This window comes from Serpula lacrymans (assembly GCF_000218685.1).
Source record: "Serpula lacrymans var. lacrymans S7.9 unplaced genomic scaffold SERLAscaffold_4, whole genome shotgun sequence".
NCBI classification, from domain to species: Eukaryota; Fungi; Basidiomycota; class Agaricomycetes; order Boletales; family Serpulaceae; genus Serpula; species Serpula lacrymans.
The window spans coordinates 2631750-2654046 of NW_006763293.1; the positions used below are offsets into that span (position 1 = coordinate 2631750).

A 22297-nucleotide genomic window follows, 5' to 3' on the forward strand; every position below is an offset into this window, starting at 1 on the left:
AACAGCACCCATAGCGAAGTCACTACTGTCTGCTTCTACTTTGTATTGGCTATGTGGTACTGGGAGAGCTAACACCGGGGCTGAAGCTACGCATTGTTTCAATGTGTTAAATGCTTCGCGTTGTTCATTTCCCCAAATGAAGTCCTCTTTTCCCGTTAACTTGGTCAACGGTTTGGCTACTTCCCCGAAGCCTTCTATGAATCTCCTATAGAAATTTACAAAGCCCAAGAATGCTTGTATGTCTTTTTTATTTTTGCATTCTGGCCATTTGCTAATTCCTTCCACTTTCACCGGGTCCATGCGAATTTCGTTTTCTGAGATGATCAGTCCCAGGTATTCTACTTCTTTTTGTTCGAAATCACATTTTTCTGGTTTAAGATAGAGATGGTTCTTTCTAAGGATTTCTAATACACGTTGCGTCGTTGCTCTGTGCATTTCTATATCCTTTGTAAATATCATAATATCATCCAGATATATGATCACCAGTCCCTCGTCTATCAATTCCTTAAAAAGGGTGTTCATCATTGTTTGGAATGTGGCGGGGGAATTTGTCAGTCCGAAGAACATGACTAATGGTTCAAATAACCCCCGATTTGTTCTGAACGCCGCTTTATGCTCATCCCCTTCTCTCATTCGGATATTGTTATATCCCCATCTTACGTCTAGTTTTGTGAAGTATTTTGCTCCACTCAACTTGTCTACTAGTTCTCCAATCAATGGAAGTGGATATCTATTTTTGATAGTGATATCATTTAGCTTCCTATAATCTTGAACCGGTCTTAACTTTCCGTCTTTCTTTTTTATGAAGAAGAATGGTGATGCGAATGGGGACTTCGATGGTCTTATCCGTCCCGATTTTAGATTCTCTTTTAGGAACGCATCTAGTTCTTCTTGTTCTCCCCTTGCCAACGGATAGATCTTGCAATCTAGGGAGTGATCTCCTGGTACTAGTTCAATTGCGTGATCCCATTGTCTCCTTTCAGGTAAGGTGTCAAATTCCTTTTTATCAAATACGTCTTTGTATTGATGAAGGTGTCTTGGTACTATCTTTTCGAATCCTCCTTCTTTTCGATCTTTGCCTGCGGCTTCTGCTAGTTTTTGTGCCATTGTGCCTTGGGCTCTAATGTGATAGTACTGATCGTCAATCGTGGCATCTTCGAAATTCTGGAGATTTACCTGTATCATCCTCTCGTCTTCTCCCAGTTCTTCGAAGAATATTTCCGGATCCTCCTCTGGATCAGAGATTCGGATTCTCGGTCTGCATTCTTTGGTACATCTTTCAAAGGTCAACTTCGATTCTTTCCAGTCTATCTTGGGATTGTGTTTGTTTAACCATTCATGTCCTAGAAACATTTTTCCGTTACCCAGATTGGTTACGGCAAGATGTATCTTCTCGACGTGTCCGTCAATTTCCATGAGCAGTGTTACAAATTCATTGATGGCTCCGTTCTTATTAAGAGTTCCATCTGCATTGTAAACTGGAATAGGTCTCGGTATCTTCCTTGTCTCATATCTTTTGTCTTTAACAAATTGGGAGTCGATGCAACTCCCCGTGCATCCACTATCCAATAGTGCTTCAACTGTTTCTGTTTGGAGAGTATCTAACGTAGTAAGCTTACATTTTATGTTCATTTGATTGCCTTGGGTGCCCCTGATGTACTTTTTTGGGGAGGCAATTTCTATGATCGCTTGTATCGCTTCTACTTTTGGTAACCGGTTGATTTCTTTTATTGTTTCCCGGGTTACTTCTCTCGCTCTCTTTTTATGTGTCCAGGCACTCAGAATCCCAATGGATCTTTCTTCTTTTTGGTCTCTTAGCCTGTCTACTACCCACTCTGGGGTCCAAACTTCTGTTCTAGGTTTTTTTAAAGGGGTTCCTGACCTTTCTTCTACAGTCTCTGCTGCGTTTTCCTCTGTAGAGTTCGCCGCATCGGGTGTAGGAATCTTAGTATCTATCGTAAATGCTGCGCTTTCTAGCAATTTGCCCGCCGTCGGAACTGCGGATGTCTCATCACTCTGCGCCGCTTTTACTCTAGTTGCATCTTTTTTGTTTCGGATTTCTTTCTTTGTCTGGGTGGAAATAGATTTATTGTCATCCGTGCTAAAGCTGCAGCTTAACAATTCTGAGTCATACGTGTCTACAGTCAAAGGAATAAATCGATTTGAAACGTCTTTAGGCTCAGTCGGTCGATGCGGTACCGCTGGCCTTTTTAAAAACCCTCTAGGAGTTTTTCCCTTTCTTCTTTTGTCATCTTTTCTAAGAATTCTCGGACATTAAATTGTGGCTTCTTTTTTTGTGCGTCTTTGCACTCGAAGCTTCTATGTCCCTTCTCTCCGCATCGGTAACATCGTCCCTCGGTGCGGAACTTCGCTTTATCCACCTCCATTCGTTCTCCGTTACCGGTATAAGTATACCCGGTTCTGTCTCTTTTCTTCTCTCCTTCTTTCTTTTGTTCCAAATAGGATTTCTTTCCATTTTCGGAACCTTTCTTCTCTTTTTCTCTTTCTCTCCAAATATAGTCCATTCTGATGAGTTCTCTTTTCCACTCTTGGTAATCTCTAGGAATATGCCCACCGTAGATCACCCTATCTACTAGCGGCTTATTCATATTTCTTCTGAGTAGAGATATTAGGAACTCTTCATTTATCCTATTCGTGTATCCCGCCCATCTTTTCTTTTCTTCAAACCTTTCAAAAAAGGCTTGGGCGGTTTCATTGCCCTGTTTTAGGGTCAATATTTCATTCTTGGCAGCTTCTTTTTCAAAGCTGTCCTTGAATCTTTCTTCCATTTTGTCTGTGAAATACGGCCAGCTTCCGTATGTGTTTGTGATGTTGAGTCCCATTTGTTGAGCGTCGACCCGGTTCTCTAGCCAGTCGGTCCGAAAAGCCGCGGCTTCTCCTTCTTTCATAAAAGATAGCACGAAGCTTATCTTTTTTCTATCGTCTTTGAAATAGATGGCATCATCTTCGAAATGTAGAAGTAAGGACTCTCTAAAGGCCCTGTACTTTTTCTTATCTCCGGAGAAGTTTTCTGGCTTCTCCAATGCCGTTCTACTTCTCTCCGTTCTTTCTGGAGGTGGCGGCTGTTGCTTCTTTAGCTTTCTTTCTAAGACGCTCACTTCTTAGAGTGCCTCGTCTAGTTGCGATTGGTAAAGCATCCGTGTTGCTCTTACTGCCTTTTCTACTTCTTGTTTTACGAATGCTTCCAATTGCGCTTCTTTCGGGGGGGGGGAGTTTCTATTCTGGGTAATGAGTCCATCATTTCCCTGGTGAAGGCGCTGTCCGTGCTGTTGGTGTTACGATAACACAATTTCCGGACATCTCCTTTCCTTTTATTTCTCCGTTTTAACTTTATACTTTAAATTGCCACGCGGCATTTCCCTTTCTCGCGCTGCGTTGCCTTTCTTTTACTTTTAGACTTAACTCTCTCACGCAGTGGAGCTGGACATACGGGCTAGGCCAACTGTATAGTACACATGTACAAACAACCTGTAGTAGTATATAAACCCCAATAGATCCAGGAGACTCCTCAGCGAGTCCTCCTGTTGTATACCAACTAACTCACTGCAGCCCAAGGGGTATCCACTCCCCGTCTTCCACTACCTTTATAGTGTGTACCTGTGTGCGCCAGAGTAACTAACTCTTGGTTGTTACATTAGGACTCGCTCTTTCTACTCTCTCGCACGTGTGTGCAGAAGTCCCATCATTTGGGCACCCGGACTCCAGGGTTGGTTAGCGGTTAGGAATATCCCATATAGCAAATAGGTGCGCTCCTAGCGACGGCCTTGTAGTGCTTCGGGAGAAGAACCCAAACCTTCGAATACGCGGCCCCCAGCGTTAAGGGGAGTACTTAGCTCAGCAGTCGGTGTGGAACCACTGTTGATTAGATTTAAAAATACAAAAAACTTCACTTTCGAATACCTCTGACCAGGCCGGGCACTTGCCTCCGCCAGTCTGGAGAAGGGTTGACAGCTTAACAAGCGGACCACCCCCTGACAACCGTTCGGACCAGGGTTTATTACAAATACATTTTATATACCTTTTCAAATACTATAGTGTGGGTAGTCGGAGATTGAGATCCGATACTCAGCTGGGAAGAGGTTGATCCGCAGATAGCAAGCGGGGACCCCCAGTTACCTACTTTTACGTTACATCAGAAAACAAGTCGACATGTCGTCGCAACCCCAAGATATGAACCAGCTACTGCACGCAATGCGTGTGCAGATAGCTGAGTTAACCTCGCAACTCGCCGAGATACAGGCAAACCCCCCTGTAGCAACCCCCTCGGTAGAGAAAAAGTTCAATAAAAAAGTCGAAGTCGTCGCTGACCCTGGCGCCTTCGAAGGAGATCGAGCGCGATTTGCCGAATGGTGGATCAAGCTCCAGATTTGGGTCAAGGCAAACTGGGAAGCATTTGCCGACGACTTTGAGGTATCCACTGCGGTGCTATCTCGACTAAAAGGACCTGTGGCGGGTCGATACGCCCAAGTAAGACTCCAGGAATGCTACACCGCGGGTGTGTGGCCTACCTGGGATGATCTCAAGAAGGAGATCGAAAAATACTTCAAACCGCAAGCTGAGCGTGACTGGGCTCGGCAGCAAATCCGTTCGTTCAAACAGGGAAACCTGAGGACGGACGATTACGTCACCCGGTTCCTGGCCCTCTCCATCCAAGAAGGGTTAGGTAACGAACACGCAGTAGAACTGCTGGAACGCAATGTGAACCCTCGCATTGCAGAGCAGATCTACCTGCAGGATACGAGAAGTGACGACCTGGCTCTGGCAGCCGAGGAAGTCAGACGAGTTGGTAGGGCCATGGAGCTCTACGCTATGCACCAAGGTGGCGGGTCCACCAAACAAACCACAATACCCCAGAGGCGCCCTGGGTCATCAAACCAATATCAAAATCACTCTCGCGGGTTCAAGCCGTTCGGGCTGCAGCCAGGACAGGGTGCTCCTATGGATATCGGCGCGGTCCAAGGCGGACAAATGCGCAGATTCAAGGGCAGCTGTTACAACTGCGGCCAAGAGGGACACATGTCCCTAGACTGTAGAAACGGGGCACAGGCTGCCCAACAAAAAAATAATCAAGGGCGCCAGGCGCGCCAACTAGAAACCGAACAGCCGGACGATCGGCTCCACTCTTTGGCCGGTCGTTCTTACGACGAAATCCGGGCCTTCTTCTATGACCAACAGGTCAACGAAATGAAGGCTCAGGGAAAAGAATTCGGGGCTTAGGTCACTTGGGTGCCTTAGCTCCTGTTAAAAATGAAGTAAACCACAGCAAAGTGGCCCCTGCTCCGGGGTGTTGCACGAGCAATAACGGAATGACAGGGATGGCTCCCCAATTTGTAAATAAGTTTTTAAATTTGTTATCGGAAGTATGTACTTGTATAAAGAAATGTAACTGTAATATTTATGATACTACCGCTGCACCAGCGTCTCCCTTGGAGCGTGGCCCTGGCGAGACAAACACTAGGGTGCTTGATTCTGGTAAAACAAAATTAGAAAAACATGTATCGTTCAAAATTCCTTCTTCTTCTTCTTCTTCTTCTTCTTTGGAGCCACCCTTTCCCGAAATCCCAAGGCGTGTGTTGATGCGCACGTATTTATTCCAAAAAGAGATCCGTTTAGACGTTGGCGTGGAAAACCTTGCCAGAGGCAAAGTACACTCAACAAGCGCACTGCTTGATTCAGGCGCTAACGGGATCTTCATAGATCAGGTCTGGGCGGAGCAAAATGGACTCCCCCTTGTAAAATTAGAAACATCTATTCCCGTCTATAACGTTGACGGTACGCTTAACGCAGGTGGCTGTATCACACACAAATGTTCTTTTGTGGTCGAATACCAAGGACACAGAGAACGAGTCACTGCCGAAGCTACCCAACTAGGGAAGATTAATTTAATCTTAGGCTGGACCTGGCTATTTAAACACAATCCTGAGATCGACTGGCAGACAGGGGTTGTCACATTGTCACGTTGTCCCCAGGAATGTGTAAACTTGGGTAAACCGAATCATGTCCGTCACAATGAGCGTCTCGAAAAGTTAAACGCTAGTCACGTTTACGAGCTCAGATCTTTAGAAAAGATCGACGATGACGATGATGAGGTAAAACCTGAGGAAGAGATTAAGAGGCTGGTACCTCCCGAGTACCACAACTTCTGGAAAGTCTTTTCGAAACACAAATCAGAGCGCTTCCCAGAGGCTAAGCCTTGGGACCATGCTATAGATTTGAAAGACACCTTCAAACCAAGGAAGGGACACATGATACCGCTCTCTGCTCCCGAAAGAGACGAGGTATCTAGTTTCATAGACGAACAACTTAGGAAGGGTTACATCAGACCTTCCAAAAGTCCTATGACGTCCCCGGTGTTCTTCATTCCTAAAAAGGATGGTAAAAAGCGAATGATTATGGACTATCGTTACGTGAATGAGCACACGGTTAAAAACGCGTATCCGCTGCCTTTAATTAGTCAGCTAGTGGACAAATTGGCTGGTGCCAAAATCCTGACAAAAATGGATCTCAGATGGGGGTACAACAATGTACAAATCAAAGAGGAAGATGCTTGGAAGGCCGTGTTCACGTGCCACCAAGGATCTTTTGAACCCCTTGTTATGTTCTTTGGGTTGACCAATTCACCGGCGACCTTCCAGAGCATGATGAACGAGATCTTTGCGGATATGGAGAACTGTGTCGTCATTTACATTGACGATCTATTAATATTTACAAAGTCGGACGATGAGGCTGAGCATGACAGGATCGTGCAAGAAGTCCTTCGACGCTTACAGGAACGGGACCTATTCGTTAAACCCGAAAAATGTAATTTTAAAGTGAAGGAAGTAGACTTCCTCGGTATGATCATAGGCCAGAACGGAATCAGGATGAACCCTGAGAAAGTTCAAGCTATTTTGGAATGGCCAGAACCTACTCACGTCAAAGGAGTTAGGGCCTTCCTAGGCTTAGGCAATTTCTACCGAAGGTTTATTGAAAACTTTGCAAAAATCACGAGACCGTTGAACGATCTCACCAAAAAGGACCTTGTTTGGCATTGGGGCGCCAAAGAACAGGAAGCTTTTGATAAGCTTAAACAGGCATTTACAACAGCGCCCATATTGGCATTCCCTGAATTAGACAAAGAGTTCCGGCTAGAAACCGACTCTTCTGACTTCGCCACTGGGGCTGTTCTATCAATCAAATGCCCTGACGATCTTTGGAGGCCTTGTGCCTATTTATCGCATAGTTTGTCGCCTACAGAGCGCAACTATCAAATATACGACAAGGAGATGCTGGCCATCATTAGAGCTTTAGAGCACTGGCGGCACTACTTAGAAGGTGCTAGGCACCAATTCGAAATTTGGACCGATCATAAGAACCTAGAGTACTTCATGACGGCCCGAGACCTGAACCGAAGACAAGCCCGCTACGCAGTGTACTTGTCAAGGTTCAATTATAAATTAATTCATAAGCCAGGAAGCTCAATGGGGAAAGCGGATGCTTTATCTAGAAGAGAGGATCATGCCAACGGCATTGAAGATGACAACAAAGGTGTCACCCTGATAGATCAATCAAGGGTCGCCAATGTTAGAATCGGGCAAGATTCCAATCTCCTAGAAATCTTCAGGAAAGACATCTCCCCAGAGGAAAAGGCGCGCCTTGACGGCAATGAAAACTATTTATGGAAAGACGAGCTCTTTCATTTTAAAAACAAAATCTATGTGCCTGAGTCCGCAAGGATCAAGGCAATAGATAGACATCATGATACTCCAGTGGCGGGGCACCCTGGATGGCAACGAACGATGGAGTTGATCTCCAGAAACTACATGTGGCCTGGCATGGTCAAAGACATACAGGAATATGTAAAATCCTGTCTGAGATGCGCCATGGCTAAAAATTCCCATCAACCGCCGGCCGGTAAACTCATGCCGAACCCGATACCAGCTGGCCCCTGGCAGGATATATCGGTGGACTTCATGATGGATCTGCCCGAGTCAAACGGGTACGATTCAGTAATGGTGGTAGTAGATCGCTTCTCCAAAGAAGTGGTATTCATACCCACCAACAAAACCATCACCGCCGCCGGTACGGCAGACTTATTTAAAGATTTCGTATGGTCAATCCATGGGTTACCAGAAACGGTAATCTCCGATAGGGGACCGCAATTTGCTAGCGAATTTACGAAAGAATTATGCCGGATGCTGGGCATCAAACCTAAATTATCCACGGCGTTCCATCCGCAAACCGATGGACAAACGGAGAGACTCAAACAGGAGTTGAAACAGTATCTCCGGATATTTATTAACGACAGACAGACAGATTGGGCCAAGTGGCTAAAGATAGCCCAGTTCTCGTACAATATTAAACAGTCGTCGGCTACAGGCAAAGCACCATTCGAGGTTACTAGATCGTACCTCCCCAGAATGGGTGTAGAACCTGGCAAGAGCAAAAACGAGGCTGCTGGGAACATGGCAAAAGACATGAAGTCTGTCTTGGACGAAACGCGCAAGGCGCTATTTAGAACTGCAGAGCAGATGAAAGACAGGGCAGAGCGTAGACGCTCTAAGGCCCCTGACTACAAGGTCGGCGACCTGGTCTGGTTAGATACCGACCACTTAAAATTAAAAGACCGGCAGTCTAGAAAACTGACCGAAAAGTGGATTGGCCCTTACCGGATTAAGGAAGTCAAACCTAATGCGGTGGAGCTGGAACTCCCAAAACGAATGAGGGTGGTACCCACGGTTAACATTAGCCGTGTGAAACCCTACAAAGGACCGCTGCCGGGACAGCGCGTAGACCGGCCCGGTCCGGTAGTAGTCACCCAGGAAGGTGAAGAAGAGTTCGAAGTCGAACGGGTGGTAGATGCACGCTTGAAGCGTGGAAAATTAGAATTCCTGGTCCTATGGAAGGGCTATGGAGACGAGGACAGAACGTGGGAACCAGAATCCCATCTGGAAAACTCCCGCGACGCTGTTCGCGAATTTTATTCTAAGAATCCCTCAGCTCCCAGGAAGCTTAGAGGCATGGATTCAAACCTTTTTAATTCCCTTTTTCAACCTATGCCCGAAAATTTTACCACTACCTCCGGTATTTGGTCTCGCCTGGAAGTCGAGCCTTAGAAGGGGGGTAGTGTTACGATAACACAATTTCCGGACATCTCCTTTCCTTTTATTTCTCCGTTTTAACTTTATACTTTAAATTGCCACGCGGCATTTCCCTTTCTCGCGCCGCGTTGCCTTTCTTTTACTTTTAGACTTAACTCTCTCACGCAGTGGAGCTGGCCATACGGGCTAGGCCCTATGACATCATCAGCCACTGCCTTCATCAACTGTATAGTACACATGTACAAACAACCTGTAGTAGTATATAAACCCCAATAGATCCAGGAGACTCCTCAGCGAGTCCTCCTGTTGTATACCAACTAACTCACTGCAGCCCAAGGGGTATCCACTCCCCGTCTTCCACTACCTTTATAGTGTGTACCTGTGTGCGCCAGAGTAACTAACTCTTGGTTGTTACAGTTGGATGGTTCGGGCAGATCTCAATATTCTAGGTTTGACATCGAATTTGAGTTGGGGAGGAGGGGGAGTTTTGGATTTAATCACGGGGGATGGGATTCTGATTGTTGTTATTTCTGGTAGAGGAAATTGTCCTCTGAATACGTAATCTTGGGAGTAGACGCGTTGCTCTCCTATCCAAATGTATAATTCTCTACTAAGCATAGAAAGGAGTTCACCAGTGATAAGCTGGATCGATACACCGCTTTCTAAGATCTAAGTAGTCTATCTTTTCTCTTTGAGTCAAGGTGGTCCTCTTCTGTCCACCACTGACTATGTATGTAAGGTAACTATTTTTGTATTTTATGAATTTTATGTAAAAAGTATCATAATAAATTGGGGTCCGAATGGTTGTCCCAATGTAACCCGCTTATTAAGCTGTCAGTTCTTCTCCCGACTGGCGGACGCAAATGTGCGGCCTGGTCAGAGGAATTTGAAGGATGAAACTACGTAAAACCGAGAAAATCCCAGTGGTTCCACACCAAAGAGATTATGATGATATAAAAGTGTAACTAGAGGGGGATGGTGACAAAAGAGTCTTGGGAGGATGAGGGTGATACGTTGGCGGGAAAGAAGGATAAAATGGTGTTGGGGCGAGTGGGGATGTGATGAAGTGGGAGGGTAGTGGTAGTTTGGTTTGAACGTTTGAGTAGGGCTAGGATGAGGAAGATGATGATGATGATGATGGTGATGGTGGTTAGGATTGTTGCTGTTACGTTCATGGACGGTACTCGTGGGAGTTGTTGATTGTGTAAAAGCCTTATCCCCTATACCGAACTAACGGAGGGATGAAGACCTTAAATCGACAAGTAGCGTCACAAGTAATCGATTGAGAAGTAATCAACAACTAAGGAAAATATGTACATGGGTGTTCACTATATATACGTTTCTGAAAGTCAGCCATGAGGCGCTGACTGATACAACATGCAGTAGCCATGAGGCGCTGACTGCTGTTCTTTGTAATAGTTCTAGGCTCTTTGTCACGTGATGGTCACGTGATCTGATATAACTAAGTATTATGTTATCCGCGCTAATAGCAGCAGCTTAACATATTATATCTGTCATGTGATTAGATATTAAAGAAAAATGAAAAAGAAACTAGCGCTCTTGTTCAGGTCGTGACAGGTTTGAGGAGGAGGGATAGTTGAATTTATAGAAGGATAGGGGCTTTGTGACGAGTATAGACGAGCACTACCTTGCTAATCGTAGCACAAGGTAGGTTTGAGAATGACGAGATAATGAGGTTCCCAGTGATAGCAGGCTCCTGACGCAAAAACTGTAGTGCTCAGAAGGACTCTAATCGAAGGGGATGACAATCACTTTCAAAAAGTGATGAGTGACGATGACAGCAGTTAACAGTGGTAGAAGTGGGAAGTGTTGTGACCACACTGGATCACAAGTAGCAGAGTAGTGAACTTCAGAGTAGAGAAGAAGTCTGGATTGGAGTTCTTGTTCTTTTGTTTTTACAAGGTAGAATACAGGGATTTATATGGTAAAAGAAAAGTAGGCTATGCACAGTATAGCTGTGCAAAAAGAATGAGAAGGAACATGAAGGAAGGAATGTATGCTGACGAATCCTGCATAGGTAGTACAGGATAAGATTGTCAAAAAAAGGAAAAGAAAGGGATAGAAAAATGAATGCTGTGAGTAATGTCACAGGTTTGTACAGCCATAAAGTAAAGTCAAATAGCAAAAAGAGAGCAGGAAAATCATGATGTCATGGGAAGATGCAGTAAAAAAAAAGGGCAAGGCAAAAACTATCAGTATCAACACAGTTCCTTTATTGTCAGTCAGGCATTCTAAAAAATATGTGTCCATAAAAATGATTCAAAAATCAAAAATAATTGCACTGCAAATGAATGTTCTGCTGAAAGAAAGAAACTGGAACCACCAGTCCACCACCTAGTCCAAATCTGACAGTTCCATGGCCTTACCAATGGACTGGTTGTACTGGACCACCTGGTCAAACGAGGGAGGGAGGGGAGTAGTTCCAATTTGGAACCAGTGAGTCCCAGGCAGCGTGTGGTAGGTGTTATCACAACACAATGGGATCTGCACCTGTGTACAGTGATTCTGGACCTTCTGGGCATGCAACCAATCAGTATGCTTTCCAAGTACGCCTTGGTAGCTTAGTTGGTAAAGCACCAGACCATGAAAGCTGGAGTCCCAGGTTCAAGCCCTGGCCAATGCATGTTTTCTCATACTATAAACAAATGTCCTAATTTGTCAGGTGTAGCTGTAGCGAAGACGATGGACGAAAGATAAGTGTACCCAAGTGAATGGGACGGCAATGTACATGGGCAATGCAAGGGGATGAACCTTCTCCAGCTCAAAAACTACCCACCCACGCTCCAACCAGGCGAGACGAGCGACTGATGTTTTGATAGTATATGATGGCAGATTGTCATCATGAAGATGGACCTTTTGCCCAATTTGGACCGGCCGCCGGGGCTTTGCTGATATCAGCAGTGGCACATGGTAGTCGACAGATTGGCAACGGAAGCAGATAGGAAGTGGTGACATCAGAAATGGTGGGGGTGCAAAGAAGATGAGGAGGAGGAGGTTGGAGGTGACAAAGAGGTGGATTAGAATGGGGATCCAGAAACGACCGTCGGGTGAGAATAAAAAGGAGAGGAAGGGGAGTAAGGGAAACAATGAAGGCGAGGGCGCAATGCAACATGTAGCCAGTGGCGACGCAAAAATTTGCCGAAATGCCAAAACACGGAAAGTACCGAATGGAAAGCAAAGGTGAGCGCAACTGGATTGCTTAATAGAGGTGGTGCTGATCAGCCACAAGATTGAAAAAGGCAATATTAATTACTATTCCACGTGGCAGTGTGCCTGTGTGGCGCAAAGGCGAGTCTTTTTGAATATTTGCTTTGTTATTAACACCTGTCCATGCTACCAATCAACTTTGGTGCATGACATTACACATCATTCTGTTTCCAGGTACCTTGCTACATTAGCAGGTGGATCAAAGAACAGCTACCGCACAGAAGTATCCAAAGATATTAGCAATGCAGTTCTCAAGAGTCGAGCGGCTGATGGGAAAGGTGCTGAGTATCGAGAGAAAGACGACCAGGAAGTTCAGCTGCAGAGAGCTTTGAGAAGTGGTCGCAAGTGGATGGTGTATGGACGGCTGCATCAAACAAGGTAAGCCCATAAAATCTTCCCTAGATTGGCTGCTGTTACATATATTGTTCTAGGTACACGCTGATCAGCTTGCACATGTTAAGAAAGGCTGTCTCACATGAACAAGACAGGACATCCGTGCTGATGGCAGCAGAATCAAGGGGTCACACAAAGGTTGGAATGCAATTATGTGGTCCTTTGCCAGCGGGATTGAAATGTTCGTTGCTCTAGGACATGACCATGTCCTTTGTTGAAATATCTGCATCAACTACCACTCAGCAAATCCATCTAATTTTGTCTCATCCACTCATGGTTCACACCACATACATTTTGTTGATCAAATTGCTCGCCTTTGGAACTTCTTGGCTGGAAAAAAAGCCACACGCAAGGATGGCCAGATATTGAATCTTTGGCCAGTCTTATTGCTTGTCAACAGTGGCAAGAATTTTGGCCTTGTTCCATCTAACAACGCTACAATGTTTGGTGGTTTCCTAGATGTGAAGATTGAAGGAGCTGACAAACTCAATGGACATGAGCCACATGGCTCCCTTGAGCAAGCTCTTGACTACAATAATGAGATAAAACCAGCCACTGTTCTACAAGACCTCGACATTGACCCTATGCTCCTTCTTATTCCTCAAGATTCATACCATGTCCATGGACCTTCACAAAAGTCAGGAAAGCGTAAAGCAATTGAATTTGTTACTGCCGAAGGAAATACTCAAGTTCAACACCAAAGAAGAGTCATTTGAATGAATCAGAGGTTCCAATGCCAACACAGGTAAGAGTATAATGAAAAACCACACCATTTTATTCTTGATTCAATGTATGAAAAAAATCATAGGCTTCCTCTTCGACATCTGCCCCTTCAACATCTCAAGCCACACCAGACAATAATCCTGGCAAAAAAACCTTGGCCTCATTTTTCAACATGCACGGTTCCAAAGACAAAGACGCCATCAAGGAAAAGCGGGACAGGGAACATACTGAGTCTGGTGTAATGTCAACCAAAGCCAACTCCCTCTTTCAACCTGTTCCGCCTCACAACATGCCCAGCATCTCTCACTCTCAGCGTATCTTTTCAATCTTCACTGGCATTGACCCACGTTCTCTTGTCATCTTGACTGACAGAGAATTCTATCTCTTTATGGACATGCGGTACCAACACAAGTGGGTGTCATTCTCCATGAGTGCCCAAAAATGGGTTGATGCTACAGAGATGTACAATGTAGCACTTGAGGAGCTGTGCACTAGAGAAGGCATTGATATTGTGAGAAAGAATCCCCGAGCACTCTTTGATAAACTCGGGGATGTGGAAACAGCAATTATTGAAAGGATGAGTACCAATAACTACATCTGTAAGTGTTATTTTACCTTATAGTTTACACAGGAGACTAATCTGATTATTTTAGCTAAGAGAAACAAGGACAAAAATTTTTGGAGGAAGCACTGTGGTGCTGTCCTACTCATCAAGGCAGAAGGATACGGTGCAAATGGAAAGATTGTGAGTTGTCAAGCCCGAGACCTTGAGACTAAACCTACCTGATTTGTTTCCCCCTTACAGAGGAAGCCTCAAACTTGCAGCCGGTGCTGTGTGTGAGGAATTGATTTTTCTTATCGCATTCCCGTCATGTCGTGGTTAGCAGACTCGATCCCCGTCACTCCTCTTGCCCTTGGACTAGAGATTACAGCAGGTGTCTTATTACTTTTATCCTTTTTCTTCTTATTCTCTATTCACACTCACATCCTATCGTACCTACAACGAAGGAGACTTGTTGTAGACCCTCAAGAAGATATCCAAATGACATAGTAATGATCCAGTGCTATGTCTGGGAATACTTTGGAGGAATATTGATAAGCGAAGAAGGTTGTGAGTCAGCGCCTTCTCATGGGCTTACTGATACAGCCAATTGCACATCCCTTACCAATACATTTTCTCATACGATTAGTAAATACGATAGATCGGACCACCTTCTCCTTTTTTCTTATTGGTTAGCTGACTGGTCAGACCACTTTCTCCATTTTTCCCTTTATCGGTCTGACCATTGCCATTTACTATATAAAGAAGTACATACTTGATGTACTGTTCTCTAGTTCAATATTAGTTTGATTTGCGCTCATACCGATACTCTTCATCCTCATACCCTGATTCACCGCCTTCCAGTAAGGACTTGACCGGGCATTGTGCTTTGTTATATAGCTTTGTATTTGTTTCCTGACAAAATATTGAACTCACCATTCTTCGAATCCTTTTCCAGAGCCACTCTTTGGAAAACTGTTTCCTTACACCCTGAAAAAGACTGTCGTTGCCACTGCACCGGTCTAAACCTTCATCATCACCTTCTCCACATCTCTATCATCCCTATCCCTCTCCTCACTATTGTCATTGACCCCTCACTATCCACACCACTACACCTATTGTCGTTCAGTCTTCTCAAATTGGACGCCTTCTCTACCATCACCACTCTCGTCCAATTCTTTGCATTCTTTGCCATCATCAAATACCTACAAACCAGACTCGTCAGCAACGTTGTATACTTCCATCGTGTCTACATCCCAACAGCTCTCAGAAGAGTGGGTATCAGATGCGGACTGCAGACACCAGAGAGATTTCCTCGCAGCCCTCAACAAACTGCTCCCGGTCCTCCCCGTCCCTACCGAAGCCCGTACTCCAGATGCGGAAGGAACGGTCGAACAGATCACTGAGTTGTATCAAGACTCCTCTGCTTCGTCTTCTCCGATCGATCCGATCGAGGAAATCATCCTTGACATAAACGATGCCCTCGCTCTCACCCAGTCTATTTTTTACCATTCCACCATCTGTAGGAGAAATTCTCGCAGTCTCGAGGAGGTACTCCAACGTCTCCGACAGAGCATGGAGATAACTTTTAATCTTCATATCCCTGCGGCACGAACAAATTCTGTTGATCAACTACTTCGAGAGCCTAGTACGCCCGAGTTACGAGAATACTCAGAGCGTTAAGCTTTTGAAGGGAGTAGCCAACGTACAAGAGCGAAACCTGCAACTTATTTTGCAGAGCCATATTCCGGACCTCCTCGACCTTTATCAAATTCGCCCTCTTTCTTTCCCTGACATACCCAGCCACCTCCTCCCCTACGACTTCCAACACACCTTGCTTTGCAGCATTGTGTTAAGAAAGAGGCCTCACGAAGAACCCACCTACTGTCAGGCAACAAATACGAAGCTATATAACAAAGCTCAATGCCTGGTCAAGTCCTTGCTGGAAGGCGGTGAATCAGGGTATGAGAATGAAGAGTATCAGTATGAGCGCAAATCCAAACTAATATTGAACTAGAGAATGATACATCGAGTATGTACTTCTTTATATAGTGAACGGCGATGGTCAGACCGAGAAAGGGAAGTACTGAGAAAGTGGTCTGACCAGCTAGCTAACCAATAAGAAAAAAAAGAGAAAGTGGTCCGATCTATCGTATTTACTAATCGTATGAGAAAACGTATTGGTAAGGGATGTGCAATTGGCTGTATCAGTAAGCCCATGAGAAGGCGCTGACTCACAACCTTCTTCGCTTATCAATATTCCTCCAAAGTATTCCCAGACATAGCACTGGATCGTAGCTATGTCATCTGGATATCTTCTCGAGGGTCGACAACAAGTCTACCTTGTTGTAGGTACGATAGAACGTGAGTGTGAAGAGAGAATAAGAAGAAAAATGATAAAAGTAATAAGACACCTGCTGTAATCTCTAGTCCAAGGGCAAGAGGAGTGATGGGGATCGAGTCTGCTAACCACGACATGACGGGAATGCGATAAGAAGAATTGATTCCTCACACCTACGATATCCCATCCTCATTTTTTACATCCGACTACTACGACACCTACTCCGCCTCTCCTGTCAGTTACCAACCGATCCAATACTTCTGCATCGGCAATCATCTGGACCACCTTTTCATTGTCCAATATCTGACACGACTTCGCCGAACTCTCTACCTCCCCGAAATCCAAGATCTTGACGCATTCGGACCACAGTTTGGTCTTCAACACAGCACTTCTATCGTAATCGTCACGCCCTCTACCAAAGATCATATTCGACGAGTTGTCGCTGCGTTAGCACAATTTGATCAGCTCATCGCAACCGCTCAGAGGAAATCCCATGACGGAGAAGATTACACGACCGAAATCGACAATATCCGACACGTTTCAGAATACGTCGACGAATATTACTGGATCTTAGAAATCCTCACACCATTTGTCATCAACCAACAATCTGATCATCCCGAACGTTTTATTGTTACAGTCCTCCAAAGCGATTTCTGGGCCGTTGTTAATCATAGCTCACGAACTCGTATCTATTCACAGTACTCGTATACCTACCAAGGTCGAAGAGGAGAAGCATCACTCATTCCGACAGTTGAACAGCTTTTTGCACCCTGCACAGAAAGGATAGAACGAGAAACGGGAAGTTTGTTAACAGATATAGTTGGAGGAGAATCTAGCGACGAAACAGAGTCGGAAAGCGAAGAGTCTACTCAAAGCATAGAGTACTGGAAGCCCCAGGAAGCAGAAGGAGGAGATTTCCCTAGTAACTTTGAGTTTGACCCGGACTTTAATTAAATAAAAAAGACTCGTTATCTAAAGACTCGTTATCTAACCCATTAAAAAACTGGAGCCCTATCGAGAACCCCGTCCTCTGGTCACTCCTGACACACCTCCCCCACAATCTCTAGGAGCTGCTGCGGAAGCTCTAGAACCCGATGTCATGCACCAAAGTTGATTGGTAGCATGGACAGGTGTCAATAACAAAGCGAATATTCAAAAAGACTTGCCTTTGCGCCACACAGGCACAGTGCCACGTGGAATAGTAATTAATATTGCCTGTTTCGAACTTGTGGCTGATCAGCACCACCTCTATTAGGCAATCCAGTCACGCTCACCTTTGCTTTTCCATTCGGTACTTTCCGCATTTCGGCATTTCGGCAAATTTTCACGTCGCCACTGGCTACACATTGCATTGCGCCCTCGCTTTTGTCGTTTCCCTTACTCCCCTTCCTTTGCCTAGCCCCACCATGGGCCCCTTCCTCTCCTTTTTATTCTCACCTGACGGTCGTTTCTGGGTCCCCATTCTAATCCACTTTTTCGTCACCTCCACCCTCCTCCTCATCTTATTTGCACCCCCACCATTTCTGATGTCACCACTTCCTATCCGCTTCCGTCGCCAATCCGTAGACTACCACGTGCCACTGCTGATATCAGCAAAGCCCCGGCGGCCGGTTCAAATAGGGCAACAGGTCCATCTTTATGACGTTGATCTACCATCATATACTATCAAAACATTGGTCGCTCGTCTTGCCTGGTTGGAGCGTGGGTGGGTAGTTTTTGAGCTGGAGAAGGTTCATCCCCTTGCGTTGCCCATGTTCATCGCTGTCCCATTCACTTGGGTACACTTATCTTTTGTCCATTGTCTTCGCTACAGCTACACCTATCACACGCTGCCTGGGACTCACTTGTTCCAAATTGGAACTACTCCTCTCCCTCCCTCATTTGATCAGGTGGTCCAACACAACCAGTCCATTGGTAAGGCCATGGAACTGTCGGATTTGGACTAGGTGGTGGACCGGTGGCTCCAGTTTCTTTTTCTTCAGCAGAACATTCATTTACAGTGCGATTATTTTTGATTTTTGAATCATTTTTATGGACACATATTTTTTTAGAATGCCTGACTGACAATAAAGGAACTGTGTTGATACTGATAGTTTTTGCCTTGCCCTTTTTTTACTGCATCTTCCCATGACATCATGATTTTCCTGCTCTCTTTTTGCTATTGGACTTTACATTATGGCTGTACAAACCTGTGACATTACTCACAACATTCATTGTTCTATCCCTTTCTTTTCCTTTTTTTGACAATCTTATCCTGTACTACCTATGCAGGATTTGTCAGCGTACATTCCTTCCTTCATATTCTTTCTCATTCTTTTTGCACAGCTATACTGTGCATAGCCTACTTTTCTTTTACTATATAAACCCCTGTATTTTACCTTGTAGAAAAAAAAAGCACTCGATTCCAGACTTCTTCTCCAATCTTAAGTCCACTTCTTACTGCTACTTGTGATCCAGTGTGGTCACAACACTTCCCACTGTTAACACTGTTAACTGCTGTCATCGTCCCACTTTTGAAGTCATTATTATCCCTTTCGATTAGAGTCCTTCTGAGCACTACAGTTTGTGCGTCAGGAGCCTGCTATCACTGGGAACCTCGTCACCTCTTCATCCTTGTCGTTCTCAAACCTACCTTGTGCTACAATTAGCAAGGTAGTGCTCATCTATACTCGTCACTAAGCCCCTATCATCTATAAATTCAACTATCCCTCCTCCTCAAAACCCACACCCATACATCTCTGGGTATTACTTTGAAGGATCTTCATACATACCACCCCACGAACAACCAGAGCACCCACTGTTCTAGGAGGCAAAGCCCATAAACAAGTTCCGTGGAATCTGGGAGGATTGTTTGTTAGTTTGTTTTTGTGTGTGGTTTTCTAACAACAGTTCTCATCATCAACACCAACGATCTGTATCAATCAGCAGGACTGGAAAACCTTCCTCCCCCACCTCTGACTCCAGAACCCGAAAACCAACCCGACGATTGGTTCGATCAGGAATCTTTAGACCTTGAACCTGATCCAGCAGCAGCGATTGTGAGGCAACGATAAACTATAACAAAAACGAAACCTGTCTCCTTCTGCACTTGCAGGGAGTAAGGGGTTCGATGAGCTTGAGGTCGACAGACGCTAGTAAATATAGCGAGTAGAGGACTTTGAGAGGTAAGCTTCAAAGGTTCTTGTTGAGGAGTAAAGCGGGTAAATTCAGTAATAGAAAACTAAGGAGCCATACATGAATAGGTAAGGCTTTATATAGTGAACTGTTCGTTCCTCAGACCGAAAGGAGAATATACGAAAAGTGGTCTGAGGAATTAATCAACCAATAAGAAAAAGGGGAAGTAACTATCGTACGACTTTTGACTTGATTAATCAGCAGGTGAGAGACTTGTACTAATAATAGAGGATTGTCACGTGTGTTCAGGAACCGTATCCTCATAATGAGGTACGATCCTGAATAAGGCGTTATTAGTATAACCAGGCTTTACTGGGGCTTGGAGCTGGTTGGCGAGATGCCTACTACCAGTCCCTACCCAGTGTGCTGGCTGGCTGGGAGCGATACCCAGTCTCTGATCTGTGATATAAAATGGTAGCGATGGTTAAGAAAGCCTGTGAGGGCTATGAGAAGTAAAACGGCAAAGGATACCTCTAGCCCTAGAGCCAGAGGTGTAATGGGAAAAGCGTTCGAGAACCAAGACATAGCGAAGATAAGAAAATAATGAAATGGTCCTTACAGCGATGACCGACGAAACAAATCAAGGTAGCAAGGCTGTCCTTGCCACTCCTCCGTTCGAATTCATCGGTAAAAAGGAAATGTACGTGGACTGGAAGAACGCCTTAGCAAACTACTTTTTCGCCTATCCCAGAAGTTTCCAAACCAACTCCTCCAAAATCCTCTTCGCATTATCCCGAATCCCGTCCAATAAAGCCAATGACGCCTGTCACACATGGAAGGCAAATTTCAACAACAAAACCGCAGTGCTAGGAGACCTATTTGCACCACGGAATTGGGGAACTATCTCGGAATTCATCAAGGAATTAGATAACAAATTCCTAGATCCCCATCTCAAGTTACAAGCAGAAATTGCCCTTCATAATTACGAACAACGAGAAATGACGGTAGACGCATATTTTGGAGGACTCGAATCCAAACTTATGGAAGCAGGATTACCACCAGACGCAGATGAAAGTTATCCGTTCATTCACAGTATCCTTCGCCGCAACCTCTCTCAATTCCTTCGTGATCATATCTCGCAGCAGGAAAACCTACCCACCACGTACTTAGAATGGAAGGCAGCAGTGAGGAAATGGGAACAGCAAAACGAAGTACTTAATCTGGAAAGGAGGAGAGATAAACCCCCTCAACAGAGGCTGCCATCTCAGTACCAACGATATCAACCGCATTATCAACAGAACCAAAACTACCCCCCACCACAGCATCGACAAACAGTACCGCGAACAGAGACGCGAAGACCACGGTATATCCAACAACGACCGTATTATACTCCATCACAAAGACCACCGCCCCAGAATGCAATCCACCCAAACACAGCAGGAACATTTGGAGGATCAGGTGTACCTATGGAGATTGGGAGTTCCAACACGCAGAGACAATGTCGGCCCAACCCGAATGTTACTTGTTACAATTGTGGCGAACAAGGCCACATTGCTAGAAATTGCCCACATGGAAAGATGGCAATACGATATATGGAAACGGAGGAAACCAGAGACACTCCCACTGCATTGTCATTAAAAGAAATTGAAGCGCCTCCGAAGGATTTTCAGAAAGGTCAGGAGTAAGCACAGACTCTCTGACCTGTAATGTTGTACTTAACCCTCGTATGATACCAACGACTGCAATAAAACGAGTTGATCAACATCTACGTGCTGTAACCGAAACCTACGCAAAGCCACATTCACCGGAATGGTTGGCCAAACGGATCAAAGACCAGAAACCAGAAAGAGCAAGTGCTCTGTTACAAAACTGGGCCCATAAAGATCACTACGAGCATATCACCCTGCAAGCGATACAGAAGCTCAAGAACCACGACGAAGAGAATATTGTAGAACGCATCCATGCTTATACCTCACCGCACAACCCCATGCCAAAACAAAGCCTCCATGTCATTTCTCAAGTCACTACCACAGATGACAGACAGACATTCACCGTACCAACCCTTATCGACTCTGGTTGCACCAACTCAGTTATTGATTGAAGCCTGATTGACAAGTACACTCTCAATACTACGCCCCTGCCCATCCCTCTTGACGCCGCAGGAGGCGATGGTTGATCCCAGAAAGTAACGCACTATGTCACTCTTCACATCAATGTGAAAGGGAAAGAACATTTGATAGATGTCATTGTAGCATCCCTACTTTCACCGCGCATACTGCTTGGATACGACTGGTTAATACTTACTAATCCAACAATTGATTGGCGGGCCAACAAGATTACCTTCCCTGCCAATGATCCAGAGTATCATCCTAAAGAAGGGGATAAAATCCTAGCCATCGATCTTGAAACACAAATCATGGAGATAACACAGCTAGAATTGAATGCTTTTGCCACTAAAAGTCAACAAATTGCTGAATCCTCCGAAAAGGCAAAGTCAAAACTCACCTTCCGAGATGTCGTGCCCCCAATCTACCATGAATTTGAACCCGTTTTCACCAAAGAATCATTTGACAAACTTCCCCCCAAACGTCCTTGGGACCATGCAATTGAGTTAGTACCCAAGGCTAATGGTCTTGACTGCAAAATGTACCCTCTTAGCCGAGACGAACAACACCATCTGTTACGATAACACAATTTCCGGACATCTCCTTTCCTTTTATTCTCCGCTTTAACTTTATATACTTTAAGTGCCACGCGGCATTTCCCTTTCTCGCGCTGCATTGCCTTTCTTTTACTTTTAGACTTAACTCTCTCACGCAGTGGAGCTGGCCATACGGGCTAGGCCCTATGACATCA

The 22297-nt window shown here is 45.0% G+C and overlaps 6 protein-coding genes across 6 annotated transcripts; 3 read left to right on the forward strand and 3 right to left on the reverse strand.

The window, feature by feature from the left end:
* Nucleotides 1–2074: 2074 nt before the first annotated feature.
* Nucleotides 2075–2422, reverse strand: SERLADRAFT_383804 (uncharacterized protein; the record flags this gene model as incomplete). Its single annotated transcript, XM_007315991.1, has 1 exon — nucleotides 2075–2422. The coding sequence occupies one exon, from the start codon at nucleotides 2385–2387 to the stop codon at nucleotides 2211–2213; it is 177 nt and encodes a 58-aa protein (XP_007316053.1).
* Nucleotides 2423–4170: 1748 nt separating this feature from the next.
* On the forward strand, nucleotides 4171–5238 carry SERLADRAFT_435736 (uncharacterized protein; the record flags this gene model as incomplete). The annotated part of the gene is made up of 1 exon (XM_007315992.1): nucleotides 4171–5238. One exon carries the CDS (start codon nucleotides 4171–4173, stop codon nucleotides 5236–5238), a length of 1068 nt encoding a protein of 355 aa, XP_007316054.1.
* Nucleotides 5239–12571: 7333 nt separating this feature from the next.
* On the forward strand, nucleotides 12572–14084 carry SERLADRAFT_406875 (uncharacterized protein; the record flags this gene model as incomplete). Its single annotated transcript, XM_007315993.1, has 6 exons — nucleotides 12572–12607; nucleotides 12637–12707; nucleotides 12761–12903; nucleotides 12966–13411; nucleotides 13531–14044; nucleotides 14068–14084. The coding sequence occupies 6 exons, from the start codon at nucleotides 12572–12574 to the stop codon at nucleotides 14082–14084; spliced, it is 1227 nt and encodes a 408-aa protein (XP_007316055.1).
* A 1037-nt stretch (nucleotides 14085–15121) lies between these two features.
* Nucleotides 15122–15623, reverse strand: SERLADRAFT_383807 (uncharacterized protein; the record flags this gene model as incomplete). The annotated part of the gene is made up of 1 exon (XM_007315994.1): nucleotides 15122–15623. One exon carries the CDS (start codon nucleotides 15583–15585, stop codon nucleotides 15268–15270), a length of 318 nt encoding a protein of 105 aa, XP_007316056.1.
* A 360-nt stretch (nucleotides 15624–15983) lies between these two features.
* Nucleotides 15984–16500, reverse strand: SERLADRAFT_383810 (uncharacterized protein; the record flags this gene model as incomplete). The annotated part of the gene is made up of 1 exon (XM_007315995.1): nucleotides 15984–16500. A coding segment is annotated over one exon (156 nt), but the record flags the coding sequence as incomplete, so codon positions are not given.
* Nucleotides 16501–20064: 3564 nt separating this feature from the next.
* On the forward strand, nucleotides 20065–21126 carry SERLADRAFT_435739 (uncharacterized protein; the record flags this gene model as incomplete). The annotated part of the gene is made up of 1 exon (XM_007315996.1): nucleotides 20065–21126. The coding sequence occupies one exon, from the start codon at nucleotides 20065–20067 to the stop codon at nucleotides 21124–21126; it is 1062 nt and encodes a 353-aa protein (XP_007316058.1).
* Nucleotides 21127–22297: the final 1171 nt, after the last annotated feature.